The sequence below is a fragment of the Coloeus monedula genome, assembly GCF_965178545.1.
Source record: "Coloeus monedula genome assembly, chromosome: 1".
NCBI lineage: Eukaryota > Metazoa > Chordata > Aves > Passeriformes > Corvidae > Coloeus > Coloeus monedula.
Window position 1 is genome coordinate 42,780,362 of NC_138781.1, and position 16,966 is coordinate 42,797,327.

The following is a 16,966-nucleotide window of genomic DNA, read 5'->3' on the forward strand; positions in this document are numbered from 1 at the left end:
AGTCTATCTAAACAATTTCATGATAATAGGACTGGGTTAAGCATTTTCTGTCTTCAGTTGTTTGTCCATGCAATCATGCTGCCACCAGCTATTTTGGGGCCTGTCGAGTGTGCTGCATCAGTGAACTGATCCTGACCAGAGTTTTCTGGAGTGACTAAGTTGCATCCAGAAACGTTGGCATTCCATAATAGCAGCGGCTTGATAAGGGAGTGTGAGGTTGGTTGGGGGACCTTTCTAGGGGATGATCCATATTATAATTTTATTTTAAAAGTTTTGTAGCATTGCATAATGGAGATAAAGGGCACAATGGATTATTTAATTTGAAGGGTTTGTAAATGTTATCAAATGAAGCAAATGAGAGGTGAGAAATGAAATAATGAAACCTCAAGTAAAACATACAGTAAAAACATGCAAACCAAGGGTCCTGAGCAGTGTTCATTAGACACATATTAATGAAGTGGGCTTAGAGGTGAAGTCTTCTAATAATATGTCATTAAAATGTGTGAATTATAATCTGCTTGCATTTTAACATGGGATGTACTTTCTCAGTCCAGATCTGTGCTGCCAACTTCTTAATGGCATAGCTGCATTGACCAGTCATGTAACCACCAGAATAATCAGGCTGTGGTTGTAAGTCACAAGCATAGCTGCAGGTATATTAATAGCATTTAGTTTTGCTAGAATAGTTTGTTTCAATCAAGAGAGTAGGCTGAAAAATTATTACTGGTACAGTAATTTTATTTTATGGTGTAATTTTTTAGCTAATAGCAGAAATGAATTTGCTTTGTGAATTAAAAATAATAACTAAATTTTCAAGTCATCCATTTCATATGGGAAATTAGAGCATTTGCTGGAAGATTTCTGTTAAAGGAGTACTGGAATTATTTCATCAGGTGAACTGAGTCACTAGTTTCTTGTCAAGGAGAAAGCTATTTCTGCTAATTCATTGTGACAGTTGCTACAATTCTGTGTCAGTCTTTCTCATTCCAGACAGGACCTTGGAATAAGTAACCGTTATATTGCAAATGTAATTGTTAAGCGGTATTAATATTTTCAGACATTTTGTGGGACCTCTGTAGGCAAGAGGTTCTTAGACTTGTGCTATTGCATGTGTTTAAATGTAAGTCTTTCAACAAATCTCAAGTGGTTGTGATTTTAAAAAGGCATTCTGAACCATTCTTACCTTTTCCTCTTTGCGTTCAGACCGAACCTCCAAAACCAGTGTTACGACTCTTAGTTCCTCTTGGAATTTTGCAGTTTTTCCTTTATCCTGAAATAAATTTGTTTAGGAGTACAAGTGTAGGTGAGTGTGTACTCTTTTATGTGTTCAGGTTACAACCTTGTTGTGGTCTTGTCAAGTCTGGACTGCTTGCCAAACAAGTCTTAACGCTGTAGAATTCAAAAGATGAAGGAAAATAAAAAGTTAAACTAATGGGTCTTCTGAGGCTTTAATGAAGAGAGAGGTACTGTCCAGAGCAATTCAGGGACCAGTAAGTTAGAGGTAATGGTCATAACTGTAAATATATTTGTGTTTTATTTCAGTTGGCCTTTGAAACTATGAGTGTAATATCAGTTGTTACTAATTGTATACTGATTGGAATGTCTCCACAAGTGGATGCCCTTTTCCCAGACTCAAAAATGGACCTTGTTCTGACTGTGGCATTGGTGGAGGTAAGTCGGCCTCCAAACAACGCATGTTGTAGCAAATAATATAAACACCAGTGAAAATGATAGCAGGAAGTAGATTTCCCCTCACATCTTATATTAGAAGGAAATTAAGATTTCCTTCTCAAAGAAGTGTTTCAAAATCTTTTTTGATTTCTTTTGCTTCTGTGTTTTCATTTACTGTGAATTCTGTTGCCATACTTTCCCATGCATTCCCAAGATACTGTGTATTTGTTGCTTCATGTACTTCAAGTATTTAGTAGGGCTATTTCAAGAAGCAAAATAATCGCATTTTTGTGAACTGTTTATTTCTCTGCTTGGGTTGTGACCCTGGCATATCTTAAAAAGACTTCCTACATAATCTTTATGGACATATCCTGTAGGGCTTATCTGAAACAACTGTGTGTCAGGACTGTAAATATTAGTGATTGTAACAGCATTTGGGTTTAATCTTTTCCTAATTCCATATAGTAAGCACATCAGTGTCATTCCTTTTCAGACATGGCGGGATGACTGTGGGCATTTTACATAACTGAAATTGCAGGCCTTTGCCTTTATAAATCTTTGCTTCAGGGCTTTCTTGTATTGCATTGCCTTGACTTTTACCATTATTCTATTTTAGCTTTTAGGAACTGGATTGCTTTTCTCATGGCAAAAGGTCTGGATTGTGTTTGTGTGGTTACTAAAGTGCACCACCTTACAGAGGTGCATCTGGAGCATATATTTCTTCGTTGTTCTTTTTACAGGTATTAGGTGTTATGCAGTGAATTATGAGCTTGCTTTGGGTTTTATTTTCTAAACCTTAAGGTTTGCAGAGTTAACTGTAAATATGAGTCATGTCAACTGGTTTGCTGGAGTCTACAGGCAGCCTGATGTACTCTTCTATTATGCATGTGTGAATATTTACATTAACCTCAGTGAGGTGTTTTAATATAAAACTGATTTAGCAAATTAAATGTAATTACATAGCTCATTACTGGACAACATATCTGGAGAGATGATATTGTGAAAATTGGATGAGTAAATGTAAGCAGTATGGATTTCTGGCAGCTTAGAGATGGGGCTGTTTTTGCCTTTGCTTGCTGTGTGTTATCCTTTTTTCTGTTTAAATGTGACGCTTGCTATTTGATCTCTAGGCAGACCTCTGTTTCTTGGTAGACCAAAGGAGAATACCAGCATTTTTATCTAAATTTAAATTTTGCTTATATGCAACCCTTTAGGGAACAGGAATTGCAGCATAATAATTAGGTATCTCTTGGAACTCCTGAACATTGTAGCTCAAATAAATGCTGTGGAAAGGGAGGTTCAGAAAACAAAGGGAAGAAGGTTTGGAGGGAAAAGGTGAATTAGTACTGAGGGGAGGAGAAGGGAAAAATGTTATCTTATGTAGAGAAGCAACTTTGGGGAAGACCACCAATCTATAATTAATGTCGTATGAAAGGACTGTTGGAGGCTAATGCTGGATGAGCCAGAGGAAATGAAAGGTAATAATTTGGTTAAAGAAAAGTCAACTTTTCTCTAATTATTCTGCTTAATTAAAAAAACCCAAAACAATCAAACAACAAAGCTACAAGCCATAATGCACTGGTCAGAAAAGGTCTATTTTAAAAAGTTTTAATCAAAAGTGTCCAGTATGCTTGGTGATTTTAAATATGCTAGTTTGATTTTTTTTTTTGTGATTGTTTTTCTGTTACTATCAGCTCTTTATTGTCTGAGAAAAAACATATACAAAACCAACATTGTGGGTCTTACAGTATGTTTCTGGAGCATAATAAGCCATGTGATTTTTTTGGAATGTCATTGGTTATAAACAGTTCCAAAACTACTCAATCTGAAATGTAAGACTTCTGCAGTCTCCATAAAGACACTCTTTCAGTACATTTTAAACAGTATTAAACGACTCCACAGGTGTGGGGTTTCGGGGGTTTTTTGTTTGTTTGTTTTAGTCTTTTAAAGAGATGGAGAATAGTTCAGGTCATACAATACTGCAAAAAGTTTCATAACATAAATTTTTAACTTTCTGGAGTCCAAAAGAGTTCTCCAAAGTGAAACACATTTTATACAGAAATTTAATTTTAAAAAACTATATGAAAATGAACACAGCAACACAGGAGTTTTATTTCTGTTGAAAATTGTTTCAGTTGTGTTGACAGCTAAGCATGTTCTGAGTTACAGAAATTTTTTAATCAGAGGTTCTGTTGTACATATTTCAGGTTAAAACATTGATTACAAAGGGTTGAAAGAAAGGAGGATTACTGAATGCTGTGGGGCCATGAACAGCAGCAGTATAGATTTATGTTAACTTCAAGAGATGGGGATATTTCTGCTTTGCTTCCTGTGTATTTACTCCTGTCTTATCTGTTACACTGGGACTTTCTTTCATCTGGTGCCTGATGAAACAGATCAGGGAGTTGATGTGGGAGAAGCTGTCTGACCCAGTTCACTAGGGAGCAGGGCAGAACAGCGGTGTGTGGAAGACACGCAGTAGTGCCGTGGTAGGTTTGTGCTGGATTAAATTTGTGGGACTTCTGCCCCACTGAGCCTTTCTCCTTAAAGTACCAATTTACAGAAAGATCTCTGAACTATGAAAGGAGCACAGATCTCATGTATTGGCAGTATTCTCATGTACCTCTACGCTATTTAATGATTGAACTCTGCGTTTCAGTTGTAAAGAAATATTCAGGAACAGAATATAATATAAACTTCTAGGACAAACCTGGTGCATCTGGAGTACATCAGTGTCAAGGTAGAAAAACATTCAGATGTGAAATTTTCAGATAGAAAAGTGTTTTAGATCAGCTAGTAGAGATTCAGAAAAACATGATACAGGTGAGTTATTTTCTGATGTTTGCTGCAGGTGAGGATGAGCATTTCACAGTGTGTTTTATGCTATTTTGACAGCATCTTGACAGGCAGTTTGAGAATGTTAAGAGAGAAATTTCTTTGAGTTGGCTATGTGTATTTTCACATGTTCTATTGATGGGGTAACCTACTTAAATCTTAGCTGTCTTTAAGTATTTTAATCAGTTCTAAGTAACTGAGACTCCAGTTGAGTATTTATATATCTGTTTGATGCAAAACTAAACAGAAAAGCACTGTTGCTGTCAAAGCCAAGCATGGGTATTTGCGATGTCCTGATTTTTTTCTTTTTTTTTTTTTTTCAAAAAATGCTAGTGCTTTTTAATAATAATAATACTAATACTCTTGAAATGGAAACAGTTTATATGGCAACATTTAACACCTCCCACTGCTGAAGTAACAAAGAACTGTGTGTGATATTCTTATGAGCATTCTGTACCCAGCCCCTACCAATTTATGCAAAATATTTCCTTTTTCATTAACAACTCTTAACTCTAATGCCGTCTACATTTTTGGTGGGAATATGTATAGTGTGAGAAATGTAAATGCTAACTAGAATACCACAGAATAAAATATTAACAATTTCAAAATAACAGAAAGCATTAAAATAGTATAATAATATTTTTTAAAGTATTAAACCAGTGATTTTTTTTTTTTTTTTTTGAACAGTTGACCTATTTTCATCAATTCAACATCTGCTTCCATGGCAACATGATTTGAACCAGGAGCAGAATGATGAAACTCCCCTCTTTTACTTATGGATGGGTGCTAACTGAGTGCAGCCAGTGCAGTTTTCAAACAAAAAGTAGTAGCTGAATGCCCTTAAAGCAGGAAACAATAAATCCTTATTAACATAATTTTAAAATAGTTGTATCACATAGTGTGTTTAGTTATTCAGACTTCACCATAGACACATAATTCTGGTGTGAATTTGGGTGCAAAGGAGGACATTCCAAGCACGTGTCTGTGCTTGTGTGAAACTGTTCCAATCACTTCTGACTGCCTACACTGATTTGAACCAAAAAAAAGGAAATAGCTCTGAAGAAACTCGGTGAATAGTTAGGGAAGTAGGTTAAAACAAGTGTAACCTTAATTCTGCAGTGCTTTTTGAAATTTTTCTTGCAAAAATTTTTGACAAAGAGTTTTGTTCCTGATGACGGTTTCTTTTTAATGTGGATTCTGATAAGTTTAAGGAATGCTAATTAAATCAGTGTTGGGACTACTCTGAAAGTTGAGTTCAAGAAATCAGTTGTATGTAGAACTCTTAGGCAGTGATTTTTGCTTTTAACAGTACCTCAGTAGTGGTGTTTTGAAGCAGTAGCTGTGAAGTTCACTCATCATGAATGTGTCCTAGCCTCCAAAAGCAACGCATATATCCAGCCCTGAAGTGTGTACTAAGTAATAGGAAGCTTTTTTGCAGAAGTGCACTAAGCCTGGATGCTCTATGTTACATTGAGGCATTTGGGAATTAGCTTGGAAATACTAAGTAGTAATTAAGGTCCTTTATGATAAAATCTGACATTATGATCTAGGAATGCAATTTTGGGAAGAACGTAATCAGCTCTGCTATAGATGAAAATGAGGACCTTTGCATAGAAACATGGCTGGTGTGTTTGTAGTAAACATAGTATAAACAGTTGCTCTGTGTTGATTTTATTTCATGGTGTCCTTATAAGGACATAGATCTTCATGAGCATCATAGAAAAATCTATATTGAAAAGTCGCTTCCGTAAGAAGTATGGAGTGGAATAAAGTAATCCTTTCTTAAGCTTTGTTTTTTCTGGGTGAGAGAGCTGATGGTCCGTTTATAAAAGGCTGGAAAGCAGGAATCATAGCATGTCAATAAAGCTGATTGAAAATCAAAGTGATTGAGAGTTGCCTGGTATACAATGTTTCTTTAGAATTCCATTTTATTAAGTGTATTTTTTCATCAGAGACCTCCTGGTATAGAGCAGAAGCTCTTTGATCTTCTGCTGAAAAATCTTGTAATGGTCCCAAGACTCAGTGAGCTCAACAGTAAGCCTGACAGTTTTTTCTGAAATGATGTGCCAGAGAAACTGGGAAAAACTAGAGTCAAGCAGTTTGAATTCTAGTAGATGACAAGGTATATTTATCGTCTAATTCTAGGCATCGTTGTACTTTGCATTCCACACAAACTTGAAAATTAGTAAACATTGCATCCTGAGTACAGTTGAGGATCTTTTGAATCCACTTTCTTAGCAAAAGCAATTTTAGGTGGATTGTTATGTCAAAATTCAAGTGTTTTGCCTCTTTTTTCCCTTTAAAATTTCTTAAATATTTTGCAACAGATTTCAGTGCAATCTGTTTTCTCCTGATAAAGCTGGGTAATTTTGTTTTTTACGAAACAGTTCTAGTTGAATTACTTCCTCACAGTAATGTGCACGACTCCATTCTGGCCAGCTGGAAATGAGGCATGGTCCTGCACGGTATAGCGTTCCGCATGTGTGAAGCAAGTAGCTTTGTTCCTGTAGAACTCATGAGTTTGGGATTTAGAAGATATGCTAAATATACATTTATGTAAGGACCAATTTTAGTAGGAAAAGAACTGGGAAAAAGTGCAGAAAAATAGGCTGCATCAGCATACACACGTATAAATCCTTTGATAGTGTTGGAGTTACAGAAGCGCAAAGATTGAAGCACAATAGCTGTGCATAAAGCGGTGTTTTTGCTAAATTATTTCTGTGTTATTGCCAGGCACTAATGTAGCATATAGAAGCTGCAGAGTTTCACATATGGGATCAAAGAGCAGTATATGTTGGAAGGGACCTCTGGAGATTATTCGCCCAAACCTGCTGAAAGCAGAACCCTGGATTAAGTTCTCCATGTCCTTATCAAGATAAGCTAAGACTTGAACACTTCCAATGAGAGGAAGGCACCCACTTTGCTGGGCAGCCTGGTCCACTGTTTAATTGTTCTCCTGGCAAATAATAGGGGTTTTCTCTTATGGGAAGAAAAAGAATTCTCTGGTGCAAGTTGGTAGCTCATGACTTCTTGTTCCTTTGCTGTGCATCTTTGTGAAGAGGATACCTCTGTCTTCTTGAAAACTACCTGTTAGGCATTGGAAGAATGTGATTAGATCTCACCCACCCTCCCAAGCCTTCTCTTATCTGAGTGAAACAAACTGAGTTTCTTCAACCTGTGTTCCTATGTCAGGTTCTTCAACTCTGTACATGGCTCTCCAGCAGGCTCCCTCCAAGTTTTCAGTCTCTGCTTTCCAAGTTGCCAGTGCCACTTAAAAAAAAAAAAAAGTGTTTTTAATGTATGCTTATCCCCTTAAGTCTTTCTGCTAATTGCAGTGTGTATTCTTTCTTTTGTCTTCAATCTATTTGCTCTTTAATCAGAGAAAATAATTTCTGGGAGTGTTAGGCAACACTTCTAACTTTCTTACTGCTGAATTTTTTTTGCCAACAGGCTTGAGGTATTTCTCTTTCCATGTGTTAATTCTTTTCTGTGGTAATGTGTTTTTTCCATACTGACATACATGCATGCGTATATACTAGATTTATAACTTGAGTAGTTTGTCAGTTTTCAGGTATAGCTGCAAAGCAGAGTCCATAGTGGTAAATATTTGATGTGTGGTTTCAATTTCTTCCTAATAGTTGAATGTATATGAAAAAATACTTGAAAAATACCTATAATGAGTAAATATTAATTAGGGGGTTACATATAAATCTGTTTTTCAAAAATGTTTCATGGTAGGGTACAAACCTTACTGTCAGTTTTACAGTTCATTTTTTGGAAAATTTAATTCCTCTAGTATTTTATTTCAGTGAAACAGATATCCTAGCCAAGACCTATCTATGCTTGCACTTGTGGTGAAAATGAGAAAACATAGGAAAATGGAAAAATGAGCTTTATGCAAATTATGTAATTATTTGGTTCATTGTTGTATACATACATAAAATAATTCTTCAGCATTACTAATTCTGAATATTAAAAAAGGTCAATCCAAAACACTAGTGATTTCAATTAACATATTGTTGTTCTAGAATACCTCTACATCAGCTGCAAACATTTACTTAATATATACATAAGAAATCATATCTAAAAGCCCTCCTTTGAAAATCTAATAGATGTATGTTTATATTTTTAATACAACACAAAATAGTAATTTGATTTTTTTATTCTCTGCTAGACGAGTAACCCACTGCAATTTAGTTTATTGCTAGGATTGAAATTGTGAGACATAAAAATAGTTTGCTATTTTAACGTCAAGCTGAAACCCTGGCAAAAAAATAACCAGTAGTTGCTGAATAGCCTTGGTGTAAGACTTAATGAAAGCTTCTAAAGCTATAAAGACTTACATAAAGCCTATAAGACTAAGTCCAAAGACTTAACAAATTCTACTGGTTCTATATTTTACTCTTTGGCAACATTTTAAGAGTGAAAATGAACTCAAATATCAGTGCATTTTATATTCATATTACTTTGCAAAAGATTCTTGAAATCTTTAATATGAAGTGAAGAAATATTTTAGATAAGTTACTCTTCTGAGTTACAGGAACAGACTGTTCTCAGGGTTTTTTTTTCTCACGTTTCAGACATGGGGAAAGATTTGTGGATTTGTCTGTATAAAATTTTCTAAATGTTTGCTGCTTCAAGAAGCCTCCTGGAACCATATCAATGAGGTTAAAAAGAAATACCAGTTTTGCTGGTTGTACATTGCTACAGATTGTCTATTTGCAAAATCAAAATTTATCACAGATCTTTTTATTGCCATCTACTGGTTCTTTTGAGATACTCTTTCTGATTTAGTGTTGATTTTTTTGGTCACTTTGAATAATAAAGCTTAATGCCAAAAGTGTGTCAGAATGAAAACAAACACTAAAAGATTCAAAGATCCAAGTAAGTTGTGTTCCATAGCTTTCTGCTAGTACAAAAATGAAAATACATGTTAACATCTATGCTTAAATTATCCAGTGGATTTTTGAAAGTCTCAGAGCCTAAAACAGTATTTTTCCATTTTCCTTTTTGTGAGTAATTTTCATTTGTTCCTCCTTATTTTCTGCTCTTTACTCAAACCCTTCCGTTTTCAGGTTCTCAATTTGCTGTTTGAAATTGAAAAATAATCACACAGATGAATGAATTGTGCTCTTCCAACCATGTACGAACACTGAAATGTGTTAAATATGTGGGCATGTATGTAATGTGTAGGACAGCAAGAAACCAAGGTATTGCATCAGGTTTTTCAACCCTGATAGCTGGAATGTGTTGATGTATTTTACTACTGTGTCTGCCCCAACTGGAGCATTTTCACAGTTATGTTAGTTCCTTTCTGACACAATTCAGAATGTGATTTTCGTCGTCTTTAAAGAAGACAGTGTGCAAAGGATGGCTGAGCTAGGTCAGATCAGGGGTCTTTATAGGCCAGTATCCTTTCTGTGGCAGAGGCCAAGGGGAGAGTAAATTTGTACAGCCAAATACATAGTCATGCTCTTTCAAAATTCCCGGAATCTGATGATTTACAGTGAAACCTGTCTTGTAACTGAAAATGATCTGTCCAGAGCTGTCAGTGAAAGTGTGCAATGCTTTTATACAATGGGGTACCTACTTTTTCAAAATAATTTGAATTATACTCTAGTAAAATGCTACTTAAGCAACTAATGTTAATATACTCTTGGCATCATAAGTAATTACCATACATATTGGTTCTATCCTGGATTTTCCTAGCTTTTCTCTGTGCATTTTTTCAGTTGTATTTTCTGTCTAAGAAGCATTTTTAATTCTTAAATTGAATTCTGCCAGTGTGGTTCGGACATTATAATGAAGGTTAAGAGCACAGGAAGCTTTCTCACTGGGAGAAAACCTTGTAGGCGTCTTAGTAGAAACAACGATAGCAAAAAGAGAATGCTCTCTTCTTGCTGTCAGCTGGGTGGTGGTAGGAACAGGGAGCTACAAAGGTATCAGATGCTAGTTAGCTGAAAGACCTGAACTTTCCAGAAGGGTCATGTTGGGTTTCCTTCAGTAGGAAGCAGAAATGGATGTGTCTGAGACTGTGCCATTCCTCGTTAATTACCATTATCTGGTAGATATTGCTGTATTCTTATTAGGAAGGTTGGATGGGGGAGATACTTTAGGAAGAGAGCACATTTCTTAACTGTGCTCATAAGTGCTTCAGAAGTGTCAGTCTGGAAGAACAGCAGGAGAAGACCGAGTAAGAATATTTTTTTTCTGTTTCTTCTGAGATTGTGCAAGGATGCCAGAATGACAAAACTTCAAAAGGGAGGATGAATAGAGAACAGATCTTTGGAGACAATTACAAGACATTTTAAAGAACTCTATAAGAATCAGACTTTTAGATCTCTTTAAAACTCACTTAGCTTAATATCTTCCACAAAGAAGTTTCCTTTAATGTGTAAATATTTCCAGCTCAAGCCTGAATACACTGAATACACTTCCTTGCTAGCAGTTGGAAGTTGAACGTCCAGACAAAAGCTAAGTTAATACTTATTAATATTAATTGTTTACTTTCCACTTGATTAGGATTAGTAACTGTTTCACGACAAGACAGAGTATGAACATTCAAAGCCTTCTTGCTTCACAGCCATTTCAAGGCTGGCTTAGCATTTCATGAAGGCGAATTGTTTTGTTTTGTAAATAATGTATTAGTTTATTCTATTAAATTATTTAAATAATCCTCTGCAAATGCTCTATCCATAGCTGCCAGCACAAGCCTGAATAATGGCTTTTCCCAAGAATCCGTGAATAGGTAGAGCTATAGGGCTCTACCATATATCCATTTATCTCTGATGCAGTTTGCAACAGTATTACTTTGTATTGTTCTTACAAAGAGTATTCCTTTTTAGGGAATGCAATGTTTTTCCTGTCTCCAAAGCTTTATATGATTTTTTGTCTAGCGTGGTATGTTTTGGTTGGTTTGTTTGGTTTTTGAACTGTGTGCAGTGTTGGACAATAAATACACTTCGTTATTTGTATCCTCAGATGATTGAGAGTGAAAATGAGTGCCTCTGAGCAGGTAGGGTAGAAAATGGAGAGTTTGCAACTGCAGCTGCAAAAGAGATGGAGAATAGGAAATCTGTAAAACTGACTATAAATAGCAAGAGAAAGCCAGTCAAACGTGTTGGAGGCTCTCTGTTGTGGATTAGATAAAAACACCTCTTTACAGAAAGAGTCTTAATGATGTAGTATTGTTGATCACATGTTTTGCAGTTAAAAAATTAGAGAAAAATTCACTTTTATTAAATTCCTTGCAATAACTTTTAATGTTCTGGTTTGGAGTGTTAAACCTTCTGGATCAGTTTTGGTACTCATGCTGTTGACTTTGTTACATACCTGCTCAGTGTTGTAAACATAACTAGTAGTCACTTATTGGAAACTTGCAGCATGGGTTCTATAGGCTTTTATTTAAAAAGGAGTTAAATTTGTTGCTATAGTTTTTACCCTCCCAACCCTTTTTTAAAAAACGCTCTGAAGCATCATGCACTTTGTAAAATCTGGATTTATGAATTTTTTTTTTCTTTTGGTTTGTTTTGTTTTTTAAATGCCACCTGGAACACTTAAATGAAAACTGATTTTGGAACTCAAATTGTGCAAGAAAATGCAGTAATGGATTGAAAGGCTGTAGTAGAGAGTTTTTGGGGGTTTTTAATAGTCTTTGTGAAAATGTTTTATTAAACGCAGGCTGAAGATGGTCATGAGTCATGCTGGAAAGTAAATGTCAAAAGAACTGGGGCTTACTCCATTTGTGCACTGAATTTTTATCTTACACTGGAAGAAAGTGTCAGTCCAGATTTTCACTCTTCTGTTCAGAAGAAATTAGTGGAATGATACGTAATTTTCAAAGGGATTTTTCATTTATTGTGGCAGTGTGTGAGCTGTGAGGCGTATCCTGTTTTTTTTCATGCTTCGAACAGTCCTTTTGAAGTTATGGGAGATTCCTCATGTTTGCCTATAATCGGCTAAATGTCTACAATGAATAACACAGAGGAGATACAGATAGATGCTGCTGAGAATTCATAAACCGTAACATGTTTGATCAAGGTTAGTTTTAGTCAGAGGATTTGTTGTGGGATGAAAAGTGTTTGTGTATGTGCCTGTTATAGGGATTATGGATAAACCAATGTCAAATACAAGGGTATCTTTTATTAAACTTGCAATATAGTTTGTGATACTGCAGTTCATCTGCATCTCAGTGTATTTTGTATTTTTTTCAGAAGTTCATAACCACTGAAAAATCTGAGACAAACTTGTTTTAGAATCCACTGAAATGGAAATAAACAGTTTATTACAGCAAATATTTAGATTTTTACTCTTATAGCTTAGCAAATAAAGTTACTGAATTTAAATACTTTTTTTTGTTCTTCTAGCTTCTAAGAGGCTTTAAGAAAAAAGATGGTATACCAAGAATGGTTTGTAACAAATTATTAATGCATCCTGAATTATAGTATGTTGAAAACACCTGGGGGTATCAGTCCACTCTAACAATGGTTTGGTTTGGCAGTCCTGCTCCACTTCCTGTGTAATTTTAGGACTTGCAGGAGGAAATAGGAGAAACATGATGGGTATTAGTGTGACATCTTTCCAGTGGTCTTGTGCCAGTTTAACAAAATAATTCTGTAGAAAGCGTATTATATCATTTTTAAAAACATAAAATGCATATATAGGTAGGATTTGAGGGTGAGCTCCATACGTGTGAGTGAGGAGGAGTCCACAAAACAGACCATGGACTATTCCTGTCTGTGTTCCTGTTTCTGTTTCACTCCCTGCAATTAGAGTAGACTATAATGGCTTCCAGATTCTGACTGCAGCTGTCCTTTGAGAGTCAAGAGCACAGCTGGTAGTGAGAATGGGATGTAGCCATATTCCTCCCCAAGGAAACAGCAGGTGGAAAAGGGATACTGGTACCATTATGCTAATAGCTTCATGAACTGATCTTCTGTTAACTTGGAAGGTCCTGTCACGGCCACATAAAACTGACTCTGGGCACCTCAGTAAGAATGAGTGGGTCTGCCTCTGCAGGATTTCTAGTTACTTTGATGCGTGTCTTGGCAGCTACATGTAGCACAAAACATAATTGGTAATTTCCTTGGTAGTAGTGAAACTGCAGTTCTTTGTCAGCTGCATGGTCATTGTATTGGTGTGGCTGGAATTGCAAGTTCTGAATTTGCTGAGTATGGGTAGAGCCTTATATAATTTTGCTGTTGTGTTTTTATGAGTCTTGCAAGTTGATCAGGCTTTCCAAGCAACCTGAAGTGCTGTGATGCTTGCACTAAGACCTCAACTAGCCAGAGAAGTTAACAATAATACTTACTGAAGAAGAAATATTGGGAGTGCACCTCCTCATATAGATACCCTGTTGCAGTATTTTAATAATTTTATTTTGGTATAAATCTTTAAAATCACAAGTTCTGAATGCGCTGAATTTTTAGCCTGTTTTTCATGTCCCCTCTCCTCCGTTTCTAACTGTTCCTGACAGTGGGGTGAATAATAGTGCTGGCAACTTGCTCTTCTTTCCCACCCTCCATGTAGATTAAACTCTGAGATCAATAGTATCTATAGTTACGCAGTTTAAATACAAAATAATTTCTACAGCAAGGGATCAAAAGCTGTATGTTGTAAAATGTCTTTTGAAGCTGAAGTGTAGGAGTATATATAGCTGTATGATATATTTCTTGAATTTTAGCTAGGGAAGCTAACAGAAACCCAGCGAAAAGGAGGAGGGAATCCAGCTTCCTTTGCAATGTCACATTGCATTAATAATGGCACCTGCATCTTGCTTTGCTTAGCTTCCCTCTGAAGACATCTGAGCTACAGAGATCTAGTGAGTGATAGGCTATAGTCTTGGAAGCCACAGAAAGAGACAGATGCTTCTTTTTATCTCACAGAGTAATTGTGGCTGATATGTGAAAAGAAAAAAGCTGTATTTTAGATTCTTTTAAAAGTTTGGGGGAAGACTCAAAACTTTGTTAACTCTGTTTCAAACAAAAGATGCCTCCTGTTTTGTCATTTTCTCTTAGTTCATTGTCTCAAAACATTGCCTTGGTACAATTATACTGATGGATTCTGCTGGTACAAAAGTGTCTTTATGCATGTGTATGCATTGGATAACATGATGGTAGCTTAAATATTTTGGCAGAAAGTCAAGACTTAGAGATAAATTCATGTTAGATTCCTTAGGCCTACTGCCATCTCTAGCTATAAACTGCACCTGTGCCATCTGTACCTTTCTAATGTGCTTTATATTACAGAATTTAGCTACCTTTGGAAAACGGGTGTCAAAACCATTCAGGGCCTGAGAGGGCTATCTAATGTTTTGGTGTGTAACTCAGAAAAAGCTTGACTTTGGCAGGACAGGGCTCAAGTGTGCATCATTCTCCCTCTGCTCCTGTTTACCCCATTTTTCATCAGGAGAAATCAGGGGTGGCTGTTTGAAGGTGGAGGAGCTGCAGTACCATGTAACAGCTCTGCCGGTCTGGCATTTGGGGAATGAAGATTCAAAGTGTTTTGTGGACCATGCCTTAAGTTTAGCTTATCTAGCTTTTCTCCAACTGCTCTGAACCAAGATCATGTAATCTTGACCAGCCCCACAACGTATGGGATTGCTGACATGAGGGTTTTGAGCCTTCCGAGTAACCTATTTATGAACTTTCTCTTCTTGTTTTTCAGGAATTTTTAACCAAAGTCTCCGAAGTACTGGTTAAGCTGGTAAATACTTTGTAGCCTGATAGTTGCCAACAGTTACTGTTGGAAGGCTTTTTCTTCCAGTCATTTGTGTGCTTTCCTATTCAGTTATTTGATTTAGAGTGTTTTGAAAGTGATACAACTACTGTCAATCTTGTCAGAGTAGTCACATTTACTTTCATTGTTGCTTCTGAACCTGCGTATCAAGTTTATGCGTTTCTGCACTATAGTTTCATTTGTGAATGGTTTTGTAAGGAATTTCAGAAATATATATTGATACTGAGAAATTTGTTTCTAGCTGTCAAATTGCAACAGGATGTGTGATTCATCCTCTACCACTGTTGTCTGAATTATAACCATTTAGCATTATATCAGGGCATGTGCATGACAGGCAGAAATAACACAAAAAAGGTTTATGGAGGCCAAAAAATTAGTTTGTTGTGTTGATAGAGTTTTGTTGGCACTTGCACTTCCAAAGAAGTCTTCCATTTGAATTCTACCCGGTAGGCTGCAGGCTTGTCAAGTGAAAAAATATAAGGGTCTATTCTGTGAACTGATGGTGCGCCATGATTTCCTAAGCTCACCTCTACTCAGAATAGAAAGGGGGTCAGAGGTGTTCTTAAGTAGGCAGTGTTTTGTGGAAGGTGATTAGTGACCTCTCCCACCAGAGTCTCCTTCATTATCACTGCAGTGAGGTTGCAAATACACCATGATACTGACACTGAGCTCTTGAGTCACTAAAAACATAGTGCGAGCTCTGATCTGGCCAAACAGATAATTCTGTTTCATTAGTCCTGCTGAATATGTGGAAATAGGTGCCAGTACAGAATCACTGTCCCTTTGGACCCCTTTTCATGTATACCAATTTGCTGTGTTGAAGTAAGGGGAGAAGTATGTGGATGGGAGATTTTTGCCCATGCTTGCTAATATAAAATAGCTGTTTTATTTTAAAACTAGATAGCATGTTAGTCTTCGGTTACAAAATGTTAGCATAATATTTAGGAATTTTTGACAGTGTTAAGTCTGGCAGTGTGTGAAGCTGAGTTTCTTCAGATAAAGTATCTGATGCATTGGCAATGTTTGGGCAGTTATAATGCAAATCACTGCCACAAACATAGGTCAGTGTTGGTGGTGTTTCTGTTATCAGTTCACTGACTAGTATTTAGAACTAGAGAATAAATACTCTTAAAGGGAAAGGAAATGCAGTAGCGTAGAATGAAAAGAACACAAGCATTCACTTAAGATTCTGGTAATCAGAGGGCTTAATTAAGTGCTAGTGTGTGGTGGAGTTCATTATCTCTGTATTAGCATACTTCTTAAAAAATCATAAAATCTGGAAAGTTCTGTGACATCATGCTAAATTTGTTTTGTACCTTTGATGGTTCTATTCTGTTGATAATTATGTTTTTATCCCTGGATTCAGTAATGAAGCCACCACTCATGCTCAAGATAAAGTTGGCATCTTCAATGAAAAGCTTTCAAAAGAGGTTGTATATAGACTGTTAGTGGCCCACCTTTAGTTAGGAGGTATTATGAGAGTAAGATTTTTATCCCGGAGAGGGGGTGCACAGAAACTTTGAACATGGTGGGTCTCATGGCTCTTTTACCACTAGAGGGCTTATTTGTATAACAGTGAAGAGTGTGCTGGAGAATGGTGCCTTGAGACAGCTTTCTGTTGCTTCATACGGTCCAAGAAAAACAGATGGAAGTGTGACGTTCAGGGGATGGATATCAGACTACGAAGTCAAGAATATAATGAACTAGCTAGTTCTTCTAAACT

At 36.3% G+C, this 16,966-nt stretch overlaps 1 protein-coding gene across 3 annotated transcripts in view; it reads left to right on the top strand.

Annotated features, from left to right (window-relative positions):
- ANO10 (anoctamin 10) overlaps positions 1–16,966 on the top strand; it is a 122,276-nt gene that overhangs the window by 19,625 nt on the left and 85,685 nt on the right. For all 3 annotated transcript variants that reach the window (XM_082293017.1, XM_082293019.1, XM_082293018.1), the window contains one exon: positions 1,543–1,671. In XM_082293017.1, coding sequence (XP_082149143.1) covers positions 1,543–1,671 — 129 coding nt within the window. The remainder of the gene's footprint in view (positions 1–1,542; positions 1,672–16,966) is intronic.